Genomic DNA, 18,039 nt, shown 5'->3' on the forward strand with positions numbered 1-18,039 from the left:
TTTTTTTTCCCTTCCTCCGCACCACAGTACTTAAAAAACAACAAGCAAACACACTTTTTGTGTGTGTGAAATCAGGAATGTATTAATAATATCGGGTACAAGTCTGGTTACCATAGCAAAGGGTTCGGCTTCTGTCTACATACATCAATGGACCAAAAACTGCTTCTCTGGCTTATTTATTCATTTACTTATTTAGACAGGGTCTTATTCTGTCTCGCAGGTTGGAGTGCAGTGGCGCGATCTCGGCTCACTGCAACCTCCGCCTTCCGGGTTCAAGTGATTCTCCTACCTCAGCCTCCCCAGCAGCTAGGGTTACAGGCACATGCTACCGCGCCCGGCTAATTTTTTGTAGTTTTAGTAGAGACAAGGTTTCACCATGTTGACGAGACTGGTCTCGAACTCCTGACCTCAAGTGATCCACCCGCCTCGGCCACCCAAAGTGCTGGAATTACAGGCGTGAGCCACTGCGCCCGGCCGTTCCTCTGGCTTTTTAAAGCGGGGCGAAAACTTGAAACAGCTACCGCAAAGCGAACGACTATCTCTCTGGAATTTCGCAAATACGGGACGTTTAAACGACATAGTTCACATCCTTTGAGTGCTGGCTTTCTCTTAAAGGGTGTGTGCGTGCGCCCAGGTGGCTTGGCCTATGTGCGCTAGTTACTTGCACGCTTTTCTTGAGTCTCAAACACGGAGCTCTAGTAAACTGCAGGGGCGGATTCATCAATTACAGTTGCGGAAGAGACTCGACTCAAAAAGCAGTCCGCCCCCAGGGCTCTCGCAGCAGCGCCCCCAGCGGGCGGGTGTCTTGGGCAGGGAAACCGCAGAGGGCTGACGCAGCTCAGCAAGCGGCGCGCCGCTTCAGGACCGAAGCCTCGGTATGCAAGCGGTGAGTGCCCCCTGGAAGGCCCGGACCTTTTGTCCACAGTCCGAGGGCGCGCGAGGGCGCGCGAGGGCTTGAGGTCCCTGGGGCTCAGACTCTGCCGCCCCGAGGTGTTCTCTCAGAGATCGGGCGCTGAGCACAGTCCCCCGCCACCTCCTTGGATTTGCTCGGGGTGTATTGGCAGCTTGCGGTGAGACTAGGCAGAATAGAAACCTCGGATCCCTTGCTAAAGAGCGCTCAGGGAAAGGGGAACCGATAATTCGTGTTCGGAAAGCAATGAGATAGTTCTTTTCTAGTTGCTTTGCGTAGTTTCCTAGCCGGTTTTCCAGCCCTCTTTCCACTTTGCTGCGTAGAAAGTGCAGTAGCGTTAAGCAGCCCGAAGTGCTGGGACTTCATTTAACCGAACGACAAAGGACAGCCCCTAAGATAAAGCTACAATTATTACTTATCAATAAATAATAAAAAGTAAAAACACGGGGAGTGTGAGCCCACGCAGGGACGCCAAAAACAACAAACAAAAACCACTTGGGGCGTGTTTCTAGCATTCTTCTGCCTGGGTTCCTGGTGGTAGAAATTCTGATTTAATTGGTCTACGGTGGGCCGGTAGTTTGTTAGTTTGTTAGTGAGGACCCCAGGTGATTCTAATAGCCAGGGATCACTGCTTGCCTAGATTCAGGAACTCACTCTTGTTCTCCATAACGTCCATCTGTCATCTGGCGCCATCTTCCCAGCCATGGGAAAACAGATTTGGGACAGAAACCATTCTAACATCAAGCTACGCTTAAATTCAGAGCACTTAAGCATAACCTCCTCACCATCCCTCTTACATTGAAAGCTGCCATTCACTGAACCATTTTTATGTGCCAGGCACTATGCTAAGAACATTACAAACATTCTGTCAGACCTCACTCCAATCCTTCCGTATAGGTGTTCTCATCTTTTTTTTTTTTTTTTTTTTGAGACGGAATGTCATTCTGTCACCCAGGCTGGAGTGCAGTGGCGTGATCTCGGCTCACTGCAACCTCCGCCTCCCGGGTTCCAGCGATTCTCCTACCTCAGCCTCCCGAGTAGCTGAGACTACAGGCGCCCGCCACCACGCCCGGCTAATTTTTGTATTTTTAGTAGAGACAGGGTTTCACCATGTTGGCCAGGATGGTCTCGATCTCTTGACCCCATGATCTGCCCGCCTCGGCCTCCCACAGTGCTGGAATTACAGGTATGAGCCACCGCGCCCGGCTATCATCATGTTTTTTAAATGAGGAGACTGAAGCTCAGACAATCTAACGACCTTTTCTGCCTAAACCATCCCACTTTCTGATTTTCCTGTCAAGTTCCTACCCACAAAAGTTGCCACATGATCTTCACAGAGGGGGATACCTTTCTGTGCACTGGAGTGGCTCCAGAAATTCCAGAAACAGTAAGCATTTCTTTGGAATTTGCAGAGTACTGACCACCAATGCCAGAGACGGTTGAAAGGAGGTAGAAATAAAAATACACAGAGCATCTCTGCATATGAGTTGAACTGAAGGAGAGATAGGGCAGTGTCTATAGAGAAAAGAGGTAAAGAAGCGTAACATAAAGGCTCCTGGGAATATTTTCTTTGGGATGGGAAGTATTTCCCACTAATTCAGAATTTGTTGACAAAACTTAGAAATTCTTTATAGATCCATAGCATAGTGTTTATTTGATGTCAGTTTGTGCTATGAATTAACACCCTTTTCTTTCTTTTTTTTTTTTTTAAATGGAGTCTCACTTTGTCACCCAGGCTGGAGCACGGTGGCTCGATCTCGGATCACTGCACCCTCCACCTCCCAGGTTCAAGTGGTTCTGCTTCCTCAGCCTCACGAGTAGCTGGGACTACAGTCTCGCGCCATCATGCCAGGCTAATTTTTGTATTTTTTTTTTTTTTTTTTTGAGATGGAGTCTTGCTCTGTCGCCCAGGCTGGAGTGCAGTGGCATGATCTCAGCTCACTGCAAGCTTCACTTCCCAGGTTCATGCCATTCTCCTGCCTCAGCCTCCTGAGTAGCTGGGAGTACAGGGGCCCGCCACCACACCCGGCTGATTTTTTGTGTGTTTAGTAGAGACAGAGTTTCACCACATTGGACAGGCTGGTCTCGAACTGACCTCGTGATCCACCCGCCTCGGCCTCCCAAAGTGCTGGGATTACAGGCATGAGTCACTGCGCCTGGCCTAAAACCCAATTTTAATTGTGGCTTTAGCTGTTCCTTCTATCTCACTTTTGCCTCTACTCAATTATCTACTAACACAATGGTTCTTTTTCTTTGCCTTTATCATTTATTTTTAATTGACACATATATTAATTGACACATAATAATTGTACATGTTAATAGGTGTAGTGTGATATTTCCATATGTGTATACAATGTGTAATGATCAAATTAGAGTAATTATGCATATCCATCATCTCAAACATTTATTTCTTTGTGTTGGGAATGTTCAAAGTCTACTCGTCTAGCTATTTGAAAATATACAGTAAGTTGTTCATTATAGTCACCCTACAGTGCTATCGTACTCTAGAACTTACTCCTTCTTCCAGCTAGCTGTAATTTTGTGTCCATTAACTAACCTCTGCCTATCTCACCCTTCCCCTTTTCTAGTGACCACTATTCTATTCTCTACTTCTGTGCAATCAGTTTTTTTTTTCTTTTTTTTTTTTTGAGATGGAGTTTTGCTCTTGCTTCCTCAGCTGGAGTGCAATGGTGTGACCTCAGCTCATTGCAACCTCTGCCTCCCGGGTTCAAACGATTCTCTTGCCTCAGCCTCCCCAGTAGCTGGGATTACAGGCATGTGCCACCATGCCCGGATAATTTTGTATTTTTAGTACAGACGGGGTTTCGTCATGTTGGTCAGGCTGGTCTCAAACTCCTGATCTCAGGTGATCCACCCACCTCGACCACCCAAAGTGCTGGGATTACAGGCATGAGCCACCACACCTGGCCGAGATCAGCATTTTAGCCTCTACATGTGATCAAGAACATGCAGTGTGTCTGTCTGTGCCCTGCTTATTTCACTTAGCATAATGTCCTCCAGGCTCATGCATGTTACTATGAATGACAGGATTTTGTTCTTTTTTTCTGGCTGAAAAGTATTCCACTGCGTGAAAATATCACATTTTCTTTATCCATTCATCCACTGATGGACACTTAGGTTGATTCCATATCTTGGCTATTATGAATAGTGCTGCAATAAACATGGGAGTGCAGATATGCCTTTGACATACTGATTTCTTTTCTTTTGGATATATCTCCAGGAGTGGGATTGTTGGATTTATGATAGTTCTGGCTTTAGTTTTTTGAGGAACCTCCATGCTGTTTTCCATATTGTCTATACTAATTTATATTCCTACCAACAGTGTACAAGAGTTCCTCTTTTTCCATATCCTTGCCCGCATTTGTTGTTTTTTGTCTTGATAATGGCCATTCTAACTGGGGTAAGATAATATCTTATTTTGGTTTTGATTTGCATTTTCCAATGATTAGTGATGTTGAGTATTTTTTCATATACCTGTTGGTCATTTGTATGTCTTCTTTGGAGAGATGTCTATTTAGCTTATTTACCCATTTTTAATTGGATTGGTTATTTTGCTGTTGAGGTGTTTGAGTTCCCTCTATATTCTAGATATTAATGGCTTGTTTGGATGCATAGTTTGCAAATACATTCTCCCATTCTGCTGGTTGTCTCTTCACTCTATTATTTCCCTTTCTGTAAGAAGCTTTTTGGTCTGTATAATTTCATTTGTCTATTTTTGCTTTCATTGCCTGTGATTTTGAGGTCTTCTCCATAAAATCTTTGCCCAGACCAGTGTCCTAAAGTGTTTCCCCTATATTTTCTTCTGGTAGTTTCATAGTTTGGGATGTTAAGTGTAAGTTTTTAGTTTATTTTGAGTTGATTTTTGTATATGGTGAGACATGGGATCTGGTTTCATTCTTCCACATATAAATATCCAGTTTTCCCAGCACCAGTTATTGAAGAGACTATCTTTTCCCCATGAATGTTCTTGACACCTTTGTCAAAAATCAGTTGGCTATAAAGAAGTAGATTTATTTTGGGTTTATCTATTCTGTTCCATTGGTCTATGTATGTGTCTGTTTTTATGCCAGTACCATTCTGTTTTGTTCCTATAACTTTGTAGTGTATTTTGAAGTCAAGTACTATGATGCCTCCAAGACACTTTTATTTAACTTTATTTTACAAGCTCTCATTCTGAAAATGGTTTTTTAGTTCAAAACCTTTTACTTCTACTTTATAATCATCATTATAGAGTTTGTTTTGTATGATTATTTATTCAAATGATGCTTGCTTTGCTTCTTCTGATAATTTGTATTGTATTTGTCATAGACCATGCTAAAGAAGGTTGGATAGAGTTTTTTTTTTTTTTCCAAGTACTATTTTACTTAGTCAATAATATGAGCAAACAAAAATTTCTGTTCAGGAAAACAATACAAACCTTTATTTATTTATTTTTGCTTTATGTTTAAAACTTGAAATGCATTTCTTTGAAATAGAAATTGTTTTAAAAACATATTTTTATTCCACACAGAAAAACAAAGATCCTTTGCAGCCTACTAAGGAAGATAGGACTGGGAAGGCCCAGAATGATGCTTTCTGGGTAAAGATCAAGTTTCTTTTATAATGTGTGTGTGTGTGTCTGTGTCTGTGTGTGAGTGTATGTATTCTTTCTAGTTCTGTGTTCCCTGGGTCATTAGCAAGATTGTTCCTCCAGTTGCTCAAATCAGAAGCAGAGAAATCTTTATTTTTCTCCTTCCCTAATCTCTCATGTCCAATTTATTACTATATCTAGTCAATTTACTGTTAGCTATCCTACCAATATCCTAGTCTAAACTATCTTGTATCCTGTGCTATTCTAGATGTAGATAGATAGTACTGAACAAACTAGATACAACTTCTGCCTTTATGGAGCTTATAGACTGGCAGAAAGCCAAAGAAAGCAGGAAGAAAAACAACAGGGTATTGAGATGGGGAATGATTGGGAGTGTTGAGGAGACACCTGGTCTACTTAAGGTGGTCCTGGAAGCTCTACCTGAAAAAGTTATGCTTAAGCTGTGGTCTGAGTGGAGCCAGCCACGTGGAAAGTGGTGGTGTGAAGTAGCCCAGGCCTTGAACAGCCAGTTCAAAGGCCCCAAGGCAAGAGCTTGACTTATCCTAGGACTCATTAGCAGGGTAGTGTCAGACTGTCAGAGATCAGATCATGCCACATTCTGTGGACTAAAGCAAAGGACTTGGATTTGTTCTGAATGCAGAGGAAGCCATGGCAAAGTTTTGTTCTGTTTTAACAGGATCTCACTCTGTCACCCCGGGTGGAGTGCAGTGGTACAATCATGGCTCACTGCAGCCTTGACCTCCTGGGCTCAAGTGATCCTCCTGCCTCGCCTTCTGAGTAGCTGTGACTACAGGCATGAACCACCACACCTGGCTAGTTTTTCGTTTTTTGTAGAGATTGAGTCTCAATATATTGCCCAGGCTGATGTCAAATTTCTGGGCTTAAGCGATCCTCTTGCCTTGGCCTCCTAAAGTGCTGGGATTATGGGCGTGAGCCCCGCGCCTGGCAATGGCAGAGTTTTAAGCAGGTAAAAGGGAGTAAATTTCAGCTGAGTGATCTCACGTAAGTTTGTAACCTTTCTTATCCTTGCTAATTCTATCCTGAGATAAAGAACCTAACCTCTCAGGACCGAGGCAAGGATTAAATAATAACATCTGCAGAACACTTAACACACTTGGCACAAAAAAACTCACTATGTGTTGACTGAAAAAAGAAAACATTCCATTTAAATGGAATAATTTTAAATGCTGTTTTCCCTTTTAATTCAGTACTAAGAATAAGTGGAATTTTAGGCTGTAGATAGTAAATTGCTTCCTTATTAAAATAGTATTGTTTTATTTTTAAAGATCAAAAATCTTTTATAGTTTAAATATTTAAGGAAATGTCTGTTATTCAGGTATATGCACTTTTTTTTTTTTGAGACAGAGTTTTGCTCTTGTTGCACAGGCTGGAGTGCAATGGTGCGATCTCGATTCACTGCAACCTCCATCCCAGGTTCAAGCATTCTTCTGCCTCAGCTTCCCAAGTAGCTGGGATTACAGGCATGCACCGCCATGTCTGGCTAATTTTGTATTTTTAGTAGAGACGGAGTTGCTCCATGTTGGTCAGGCTGGTCTCGAACTCCTGACCTCAGGTGATCCGCCTGCCTCGGCCTCCCAAAGTGCTGGGATTACAGGTGTATGCCACTGCACCCGGCCCTTTAAGTATATGTACTTAGAAGCATGTCTTAGCTAATGTGCAGGCAGAAAAGATGAATTTCATTCATTATGGTCAATTTGCATACTTATCTATAATTATTAGTATTATTTTTCTTCCTTCTATTATGATCATTTATGTCACTCAGTGAGTGATCATAGGCTTGAATTTTTAGTGTTTTAGAATTCCCAACATTGCAGAGGGTCTTCATCCCATGATACCTGAAACTCAAGTGTTGTTTTCCCTGGGTCAGTGGTTCCCAGACTTCAGCATGCACGAGAATCACATGAAGGGCTCTGCCCTGAGTCTGAGTGCGAAGAATTCCCCAGGTGATGCCAATGCTGCTGGTGGTCTAGGAGCCACATTTTGGGAACTCTTGTCTTAAGCCAACAGAAACATCAATCATTTGTGAAATGATTGTTTAGTATTCAAGATAGAGATCTCCATTCTATGTTTACCCTATATTATTTCACACTGAATTCTTATTGATAATGATATCAGTTAGAAATATTACTATAAAATAAATGTTTTTAGGGAAAAAGTAATTTGCAAACTATCATCTTTCCAGCTTCAGTCACTTATTATGAATGCATTCCATGATAAAGGATTTCAGAAAATAAAAGAATACTTTCAACAGAAAGAGAGCCACTGTCCTCAAAAATATAATCATCTTCTATTACACCGTCTTAACAGATTAATAAATAAGGCAAGTTGGTTTGCTTTGTGACCAAAATATGAATGTATAATTATTTATAAGTGTTTTAATTTAGTGTGGTTTATACCTAGGAACTAGATAAAAATGAATTTCAGTCTGTGTCACTGTTGCTGAAATGTATTCAGCGATTCTTCATAGATGGCCCGAAAGAAGATGAACCTTTGCTAATTCAGCAGGGACTGATCCCAAAGATAAGTGTCCTATTTTTATTTTATATGGCTTTGGGTAACTTAAAGAACTTACATGGATTTAGTTGTCTAGTTAAGTTTGGTATTTCTGTTCCTTTGAAATCCAATTTGAAAAGAAATTGATATCCATTCTTATTGCTTATTTCTAATAAAAAATTAAATTCAACATACATTTCCTGATGTACCTGCTATGCAAGGCACTTTGGGAGTGCACGGGATCGAGTCAGATACAACCACTCCTCTTGATGAGCCTATGCAGTGATTATTATTTTAAATTATTTTAGTGAATTTGGGGGAAAATGAGTAGGAGTAGGCTCTAGAACTATTTTAATAGACTTTATTAACAAGAGTAGACCTAGAAAAATGATCATCGAAAACTTTTCTTTGCTCTTGTAACACGTCACTTTTCCTGTTTTCTAAACCTTGGATGAATCTGAAAAAACAAATAGCAAAAACATTTTTGCTTATTCAAAGTTACCCAAATTATCACATTTTATTCTTTTAAAAATATTAACCAGGAGATAACACAGTGAGTGCCTTTGTAACGGCATCTGGAAGCAAAGCAGAATCTGCAACATCTCTTGCTGTAGCTCCTGTCTTTTAATGGTGAGGTTTTTGCAACCCAGAGACAAGTTTGTTTATTGGTGAGGAGATGTGGGGAAGAAGTAAGGTAGAAGGATGATCTGACTGCTAATAATGTCTTTGATTTACACCTTGAGTTCTAGTACCTGAAGTTTATTAAGGCCAGATTGGGCCAAGATCTGTCTTTGCCCTTTGTTACTCTAAAATGCATCTGATTCTGAAGCTACCCCTTCAGGAGAAAAAGCAAACTCCAGGCTTTCCCAAACTCCTCTTAGGGACTTTAGAAGTGTTTGCAGGGGGAATTAAAGACTGTGCTTATGCAGACCGTATATATTTCATTTTGCATGTAACCCCACTTGACCTGCTGACACACTAACTTATGCAGAAAACAGGAAGCAGGGAAAAGGAGATAAAATCTCAAAGGAAATGAAGCAGAGATGTTCTAAGTATACCTTGGAACCCTAAGCTGACCTTTTGGGATATGAATAGGAATATGCCCCACCCTAACTTTTCTATTTAGGTTTAAGAATTCCCTCCCAAGGTTTAAAAAAGTGTCAGATCAAATCCCCACTGGAGTTTTGAAATCAAGTAGGAGTTTCTATATTCCATTGGCATCCTAGTTGGTGATGGAAATTTCATAACCATTATTTAGATACGTTATTTCATATAGGTTTTGGCAAGAATAGATCAACATTATCAGAGAATGGGATACTAGACTCTATACCTCTTTTTTTTCTTTCTTTCTTTTTTCTTTTTCTTTTCTTTTCTTTCTTTTTTTTTTTTTTTTGAGACAGGGTCTTAATTTTGTCACCCAGTCTGGAGTGTAGTAGTACGATCTCAGCTCACTTCAACCTCTGCCTCCTGGGCTCTCCTGTCTCAGCCTCCTGAGTAGCTGGGATTACAGGCACACACCACTGTGCCCAGCTAATTTTTGTATTTTTAGTAGAGACAGGGTTTTACCATGTTGGCCAGGCTGGTCTCGAACTCATGACCTCAAGTGATCTACCCACCTTGGCCTCCCAAAGTGCTAGGATTACAGGCATGAGCCCCTATGCCCAGCTTAGACTCTATACTTGTTTCTTTCTTTCTTTTCTTTCTTTCTTTTTTTTTTATGAGACGGAGTCTCGCTCTGTCATCCAGGCTGGAGTGCAGGGGCGATGTTGGCTCACTGCAACCTCCGTCTCCCAGGTTCAAGCAATTCTTCTGCCTCAGCCTCCCAAGTAGCTGAGATTACAGGTGTGTGCCACCACACCCAGCTAATTTTTTTGTATTTTTAGTAGAGATGGGGTTTCACCACGTTGGTCAGACTTGTCTCTGTTGGGAATAACGCTCAAAATTCTAAGGAAATTGAACACTCGAACAAAGGATTCTTAGCAAAGCAATTTTACTTCTGCGCAGAGGGGTGCCTCCTTGGCCAGTTGCCATGACAGCACACCTGAACAAAGGGGCATGAGAGCCTTTATTGCTGACGCAAGCCCTGCCCGTGTACCTTTTCCCCATTGGCCAGGGTTGGGTCGTACAATCTAAACTAATCCCGGCTGGCTAAACATTTGATTTTTTTTTTTTTTTTTTTTTTAGATAGGGTGAGCACGTAAAAGAAAGTGGAGAGGAAGGGGAAGGGGTGTCTGTAATGAGCTAGAAAGTTAGTCCTCTTTTCAAATAAGGCAAGGAATGTGAGCTGGTACTGATAACGCCTGGTACTGTGGTGTGCCTGGGCATCTAACAAACGCAAAAAGGAGAAAGGAGGAGAAAAAGGGGGGGGGGGTGCTATGAATTAAATAATAAAAGATTGATCAGATTATTTAAAGAGAAACCTCATCATATCCCACATCTCGAACTCCTGACCTCAGATGATTCACCTGCCTCGGCCTCCCAAAGTGCTGGGATTATAGGTGTGAGCCACCACGCTCAGCCAGCTCTATACTTCTAAAGACAATTGTGTTTGCAAACTCAACACAAAGTGTGCTTGGAAGTTCCTCTACTCCATAGAATAAGAATTCATGGTACGGTGACTCCCGCCTGTAATCCCAGCACTTTGGGAGGTTGAGGCTGGTGGATCACCTGAGGTCAGGGGTTCGAGACCAGCCTTGCCAACACGGTGACACCCCGTCTCTATTAAAAATACAGAAATTAGCTGGGCAGTGGTGGCTCATGCCTATAATCCCAGCTACTCGGGAAGCTGAGGCAGGGGAATTGCTTAAGCTGGAGGTTGTGGTGTGCCAAGATGGTGCTACTGCACTCCAGTCTGGGTGACAGAGTGAGACCCTGTCTCAAAAAAAAAAACAAAAACAAACAAACAAAAAAAAGCCCTACAGAAAGGAACATCTTTAGTCCTGCACTGTAAAATCCAGGAGGATTAAGCAACTTGTCTGATACCATATTCCTCAGAAGTCATGGCTATTGTGTGTGGCTTCTGGTAGTGATACAACTGTGGGGAGAGCTGGGATGTCTGTTAGACAATGTGTGACCAGGGTGTATAAATGGGTTCAGTGAGAACTTCCTGTTGCCAAGTATTGATCAGGGAGTGCAGCCTTTCTGCCGTTTCTGTATCTACTCAACCAGTGTATTTGGGAGGGTGCTGGGAGTGCGATAGGCTTTGGAGGGATGGAGTGGTGACAAAAATGTATTTGAAAAGCGTAGACTTTTAAGTATGAACATAGGGAGGGAGGAAATATAGCCTTACCAGTGAGTTCTGCTACACAGGAAGACATTTCTTCTCTTGTGCTAGTGGAGAAAAGCTTTCTTCAGCAGGTGGATGATTCAATCTAGTGCAAGTATTTGTCTGATTTGAGACAAAAGAAACCTTACTTGGAACATAGTAATGGCTTTCAAACCTTGCTGGACATGACAGTCACCTGGAGAGCTCTCACAAACATTCTTAAACCTAAAATAGAAAACTCAGGTGGGGGTGTATCACCAGTGATTCTGATTACTGGGTCTGGGGGATGTTTCCTGACTCTCCAGGTTTTCCTAATGTACAGCCAAGGCTTGAAAACTGGTTTATTGATCTTCAGCTGGAGTGAGTCAGGTTCTTGGCCCAAAGTGTACAGAGTTTTGAAGGCCTGACTTCTGCAAGAGTTGTTCATCAGAAACTCACGTGACTGATGTCATGTTCAGCTGATGATTTCTAACTATGCATGCGGGGTTTTTCTTATTTTTATTTGTTTTTCTAAGAGTGACGAGTCTCAGCAAAAATCATGGGAAAAATAAGATGGTTTTTGCTTTATGGAGGAAATACCGTATATTCTGGGGTGGGGGAGGAAAGGTTACAGAAGTTTATTTTAAATCATACCAATTCCAGCAGTTTAATATGAAATTGGATATATATTCCTATAGGAAAAAATTCTCTAATTAGCTGGAAGCTTTTTAACAAAAGAAAGATACCTAGGCCTGAGGCATATTTACTATAACCAAGAATACTTCTGAGAACTTTCCAAATTCTATATATTCTTTGATAGTTTGTTTTCAGCAGATTCTTAGATCACAAGATTTTTTTTCCCCCTGTGCTGAGGAGGTTCACTTACCTCTTTTTTTTTTTTTTTTTTGGAGGTGGGGTCTCGCTCTGTTGCCCAGGCTGGAGTGTAGTGGTGTGATCACAGCACTTGCTACAGTGTTGACCTTCTGGACTCAAGTGATCCTCACACCTCAGTCTCCCAAGTAGCTAGGACTAGAGGTGTGCACCACCACACCCAGCTAATTTTTATATTTTTTGTAGAGATGAAGTTTAACCATCTTTCCCAGGCTGGTCTTGAACTCCTGGCCTCAAGTGATCCACCTGCCTCGGCCTCCCAAAGTGCTGGGATTACAGGCGTGAGCCACTGCGCCTGGCCTCATTTATGTCTTAAATGCTCCTCACTAGTCCCTTTATACGGCTTTCTGACACAGATCCTGGCTGGGACTCTATTTTGTGCTGATCTCTGAGAGCTTACTTGTGACAGCTCTGTAGTGGTATGGCACCATCCTGAAGTGTTCCGGTGGGAGGTCTCAGAGCCAGGCCTCATTGAAATGGAATGGAATGGGAAAAGATCTTTAAGATGATTTTGTTGTAATGAGAAAATTGTCCTGTGAAATTTTATTGAATAGACAGCATTTAGTCATATGTAGTTACGTGAGTGTCCTCCTGTGTACCTAGTTTCCTGGTTTGAAAGAACAACAGGAATTCTGACCTTGGAAGGCCTAGCCTCAGACACATCACTGATTCATGTTATAGAAGACTTCTTTGACACTGCATTGGTAAGGATGGGATGGATGCTTCACTGAGCAGATGCCATTGGTCATTGGCAGGAATCTTCAAGTTATTTATAAAACATGGTTTTCTAAATATGTAAGTTTTGTTAAAAGACTGACGTGGCTGGGCGTGATGGCTCACGCCTGTAATCCCAACACTTTGGGAGGCCGAGGTGAGTGGATCACCTGAAGTCAGGAGGTCGAGACCAGCCTGGCCAACATGGTGAAACCCGTCTCTACTAAAATACAGAAATTTACTGGGTGTGGTGATAGGCGCCTGTAATTTCAGCTATTTGGGAGGCTGAGGCAGGAGAATCACTTGAACCTGGGAGGCGGAGGTTATAGTGAGCCGGGACCGCGGGATTGTACTTCAGCCTGGGAAACAAGAGTGAAACTCTGTCTTAAAACAAAACAAAACCAAACAAAAGACTCTCATGTATTATTATTAGAATATTATTAATATGTGACATAGTAAGAAACTATATAACCAATGTTAAAAATGAGAGGTGATTTATTATCATATATACAAATATATTAGCCACCTGATTGAGAGTGATACGCACATTTTAAGGATGTGATTAAGGCTCAGATAGGCTTTCTCTAAAATTCTTTCCTTCTGTAAAGTCAATGCCTGCCTGTTAGAGACAATTAACACTAATACATTTGTGTTATAGTTTATCATGCTGTTTAAAAATAATATGAGCTTTACTTTTTCTTTCTTTTTGTTAGATTATTTCCAGGAGTAGTAGTGAAGGTAAGTATATTATTGGCTACTAATTGGCTGTTAATTTTTCATTAATAGAATATTCTGGCACAGAGAAAAGAATATTTAAATGATATGTAAAAGTAAAGTAAGTTTAAACATTTTATTTGGATTTATTGATCACCTTATGGTCATCATGGTGTCATTTGGAAATGTATTTCATTGTAGAAAAAAGTCTTGTATTTGTCTGAGAAACATTTTTGTTTAGCTGCTCCTGACGTATGGCTAGCTCTGTTCAGGTAATAGAAAGCCACTTTTGTCATTCAAATATGCAAAAATTTAGCTACTACTGATTTAGCTTGAAGCTGATTCAGATGCCTGTCTCTGTCTTTCAAGAGTGTAAAAGGTAAAATTTTAGAAACTTTGGAGGATAGCTTGATTTTGTTCCATTTAACTCAAATTAAAGGTAGTTATGCTGGGTGTGGTGGCTCATGCCTGTAATCCCAGCACTTTCAGAGGCTGAAGAGGCAGACCTGATTGCATCCAGAAGTTCAACACCAGCCTGGGCAACATAGTGAGACCCCATCTCTACAAGAAATAAAAAATTATCGGGGTGTGGTGGTGTGCACCAGTAGTCCCAGCTACTTGGGAGGGTGAGGTGGGAGGATCACTGGAGCCCCAGAGTTTGAGGCTGCAGTGAGTCATGATTGTGCCACTCCACCCCAGCCTGGGTGACAGTGAGATCCTGTCTCAAAAAAAAGTAATTTGACATTTGAATTATGATACCATGGATTCAAAGATGCACTTAAATATTTAAACGTTTTGGAAATTGGAGCCATCTTGATATGTCATTTTCCTATGTTACATGTTTTTAGTTTTCTTCTGAAAGGCTATCATCAACTGACACTATATTCTGCAATGGATGGTATTTGGTAGCTGAGGAAATGCAGTACCAGAAGCTGAAGCATGCACTGGACTTGGTTGACTTTAAAACTTGGTTGACTTGGTTGGTCCTCATAATTCAAGTCAGTGGTTCCAAACATTTTCAAGTCAAAGTTTTATGATCATCACAATGATAGTTACTGCCTTTAAAACTGGTTGATAAAATGCACAGTGGTAAAAAACTACTTTTATTTTTGTAACATTTTAAAATAAACTTGCTTTGTATTAATCCCAACAGTATGTATATACTGCATATTTGAAAAACAATGCATATGTGAGCTATATGTTCACTCTATGGTCATCGCTTGGGGCATTTATGGATTCACATAATGCTATAATGACTTTCATTGCCCCGGTAGAGGAAACATTGTTCTAGATGACTGTGTTAGTCCAATTAGGCCGCCATAACAAAATGCCATCAATTGGGAGGCTAAGCCAACAGACATTTATCTCTGGAGGCTGGGAGTAACAGATTAGGGTACCAGCATGATTGGATTCTGGTGATGACCTCTTTCTGACTTCTTGCTGTGTGCCTACATGGTAGGCAGAGACCTGGCTTCTTGCTGTGTGCTTACAAGGTGGACAGAGCCAGAGCTCTTTCTTTTTGTTTACTTTTTCTTTTTCTTTTTTTTTTTTTTCCCGAGACAGAGTCTCGCACTGTTGCTCAGACTGGAGTGCAGTGGCACGTTCTCAGCTCACTGCAACCTCTGCCTCCTGGTTTCAAGCAATTCTCCTGCCTCAGCCTCCTGAGTAGCTGGCATTACAAGCGTGTGCCACCACGCCTGGCTAATTTTGTATTTTTAGTAGAGATGGGGTTTCACTATTTTGGCCAGGCTGGTCTTGAACTCCTGACTCCATGTGATCCAACCACCTCGGCCTCCCAAAGTGCTAGGATTACAGGCATGAGCCACTGCACCTGGACCGAGCTCTTATAAGGGCACTCATCCCATCATGAGGATCCCACACTCGTGACCTCATCTGAACTTCCCTTACCAAAGGCTGCATCTCAAATACCATCACATTGAGGGTTAAGGCTCCAATATATGAATTTTGGGGGGGACACAGTCCCATCTATAGCAATGGCAATTCGTGCTTGGAGCCCACTGTGGTCACCTTAGCAGGACTGGCCTCTCTGCAAGTGACATGTTTTCACGTGTGTCCTTCGACAGTTGTCTTGTGTGAGTTTTATGCCCAGGCTCTGCAGAGTTAATGTCTAATCCTTCTCTCCAAAGTAGAAAGATGTTTTCACTGAATTTCTTCCCACTTCCTTCTGCAGTTGACAACATTAATCACTCCTTCTTTTTTGTTCTGAAACTTATGTCTTCTTATTTATTTTTATGATTCTTTTGTTTGTGTTCCGCTATATGGATTATGGCTTTCTTTCACAGTTTATCCCTCTCTACTGATTTGAATGACTTATGTCCTAGTTTTGTTTTACTGTTAGTTACCCTTAATTTAATTACTAACATCAAAAGGATGGTACCTTATTTCTTCTTCTTTGTATATGACAATAAATTTACTGTGTTAAAGAAATGTGAGAGTATTAGCCTGTGGGAGGGACGTGGTCAGAGCTTTTCATCGTTTGAAGATGTCTTTCTGGCTTTTATACAATATTACTGTCACTTTGCACGCTGTGCCCCTTACAATCCTGTTTCTATTATCTTCTGATATTAAGGGTTGAAAGCACGTTGATTTTACATGGTTCTTGGTGACTTATTTTGAATCCAAATGTTACTTTAGCTCAGGAAAATTTGTTCTTTGATAATTTTATTACAGCAGAGTTTCTCAATTTTGGCAATATAGATATTTTGAACTGGGTAGTCCTTTGTCCTGGGTGCTATCTGCACATCAAAGGGTGTTTGGCGGCATCCCTGTCCTCTACCCTCTAGATGCCAACAGCATCCATCCCCAAGTCATGACAACCAAAAACATCTCCACACATTCCCCGTGGGGCAAAATCATCTGTAGTCATCAACTACTGAGGTAGAGTGCTTTGGGTGTATTTAACAGAATATCTAGCTCAAATAGGCTTAAATGATAAAGACAACTTACTGGCTGAAGGGACTGAAGAGTCCAGAGGTGGGCAGTTTGGAAATAGAGTGGCTCCACTCCATTTCTCTATAGCCCTTTCAGTTCTGCCTTTCTCAGAGTCTAGTCTTTGCTCTCAAGGTGGTTTCCCTTGTTGGTTGCAACGAGAACTTTGTGCTTCCTGGTTCACATCTCGGGGAGAAAGGTTCCCTTTCCTCAACCAGCAAACAAAAGCCCTAGCTTTGCTCTGATTGGGTGCCCTGCCCTCCAGATGAACCAGTCACTATGAAAAGATAAATGGGCCACCTCTGCCTAGTTTAAGCCAGTCCGGATTTACCCCTGGAACTGATCGGTCTCACCCAAATAGCACAACTGCTCCATAACAGAGGAGTGGGGAAGGATGGTGGAGAGACCCCCAAAAAGTCCATTACATTTACTTTCTGTTCCCTCTTTGTAAGATTATCTGTCACATCTTTGTTTTTATCTTCATGTGCATCTTTTCCTCACTCATTTTTCCCCCTGCATTTTGACAGCAGTTCTCAAGTTCTTCTTAGAAGAAGAATTACCTGGCTTGAAATATCAATATTGCCAAAGTTGAGAAAGTCTACTGTAATAAAAGTATCAAAGAATTAATTTTCCTGAGATAAAGTAAGATTTAGTTTCAAAATAAGTCACCAAGAACCATGTAAAATAAACGCGTATATGAATGTGTGCACATGCTCACGACCCTTGATACCAGAAGACAAAGCAACAGGATCGTAAGGGGCACAGGCTGCAAAGTGAGTTATATTGTAGAAAACCCAGAAAGGCACCCTCAGTGAAAGGCTCTGACCGTGTGTAGGAGTCATTTTCTTACTCTTTCAAACATAAAATTGAGTCTTTGAAATTATACTTTCAGGGAAAATTCAGATGTTGGATTCCTTCCTACTTAGCTTAGGATTCCTGGTGACAGAAAAGACTGTAGATCATTTGATTCGACAGGAGGTAAGTTGCAAATAACAAAATAGATACCAGCGGCTCCAGAAACCTTAGAGAAGATCATACATAGGTCTCTGTTTTGTTTCTTCTCCATGAATGTCTTCTCAATTCCCAAAAGGGCTTGAAGACTTTTAACTGCATTTTGGACGCTGTCCCTCGGGAAGAAAGAAAAAAATTCCCTTTGTCAGAACGCATGTGTCAGCTTATGTAAGTGATTTTGTATAAGTTTCGTGCTGTAGTAAGGATAAAACCTCTCATGATTGTACGACTTTAGTCTGTGTTCTGCTTACACCTGATTACGTCCTTTCTCTCTTCGGTAAATGCTTTGTGCACCTGTTATGAGTCAGGCACTATGCTAGGTGATAAAGAGGGGCTGAGGTAAAAAGAAGACATTGCATCCGGGCGCGGTAGCTCATGCCTGTAATCCCAGCACTTTGGGAAATCAAGGCAGGCAGATCACAAGGTCAGGAGATCCAGACCATCCTGGCTAACATGGTGAAACCCCATCTCGGCCGGGCG

At 41.6% G+C, this 18,039-nt stretch overlaps 1 protein-coding gene across 1 annotated transcript in view; it reads left to right on the forward strand.

Annotated features, from left to right (window-relative positions):
• The first annotated feature begins 593 nt into the window (after window positions 1-593).
• The window catches only part of SYCP2L (synaptonemal complex protein 2-like), a 101,801-nt gene continuing 84,355 nt past the window's right edge, over window positions 594-18,039 (forward strand). The window contains exons 1-8 of the mRNA XM_011989693.1: window positions 594-886; window positions 5,442-5,510; window positions 7,726-7,863; window positions 7,944-8,067; window positions 12,775-12,875; window positions 13,599-13,623; window positions 17,441-17,526; window positions 17,639-17,727. Of these exons, the coding sequence (XP_011845083.1) occupies window positions 878-886; window positions 5,442-5,510; window positions 7,726-7,863; window positions 7,944-8,067; window positions 12,775-12,875; window positions 13,599-13,623; window positions 17,441-17,526; window positions 17,639-17,727 (641 nt within the window). The 5' untranslated portion in view covers window positions 594-877. The remainder of the gene's footprint in view (window positions 887-5,441; window positions 5,511-7,725; window positions 7,864-7,943; window positions 8,068-12,774; window positions 12,876-13,598; window positions 13,624-17,440; window positions 17,527-17,638; window positions 17,728-18,039) is intronic.

The sequence above is a fragment of the Mandrillus leucophaeus genome, unplaced genomic scaffold (assembly GCF_000951045.1).
Source record: "Mandrillus leucophaeus isolate KB7577 unplaced genomic scaffold, Mleu.le_1.0 Scaffold36, whole genome shotgun sequence".
Lineage (NCBI taxonomy): Eukaryota > Metazoa > Chordata > Mammalia > Primates > Cercopithecidae > Mandrillus > Mandrillus leucophaeus.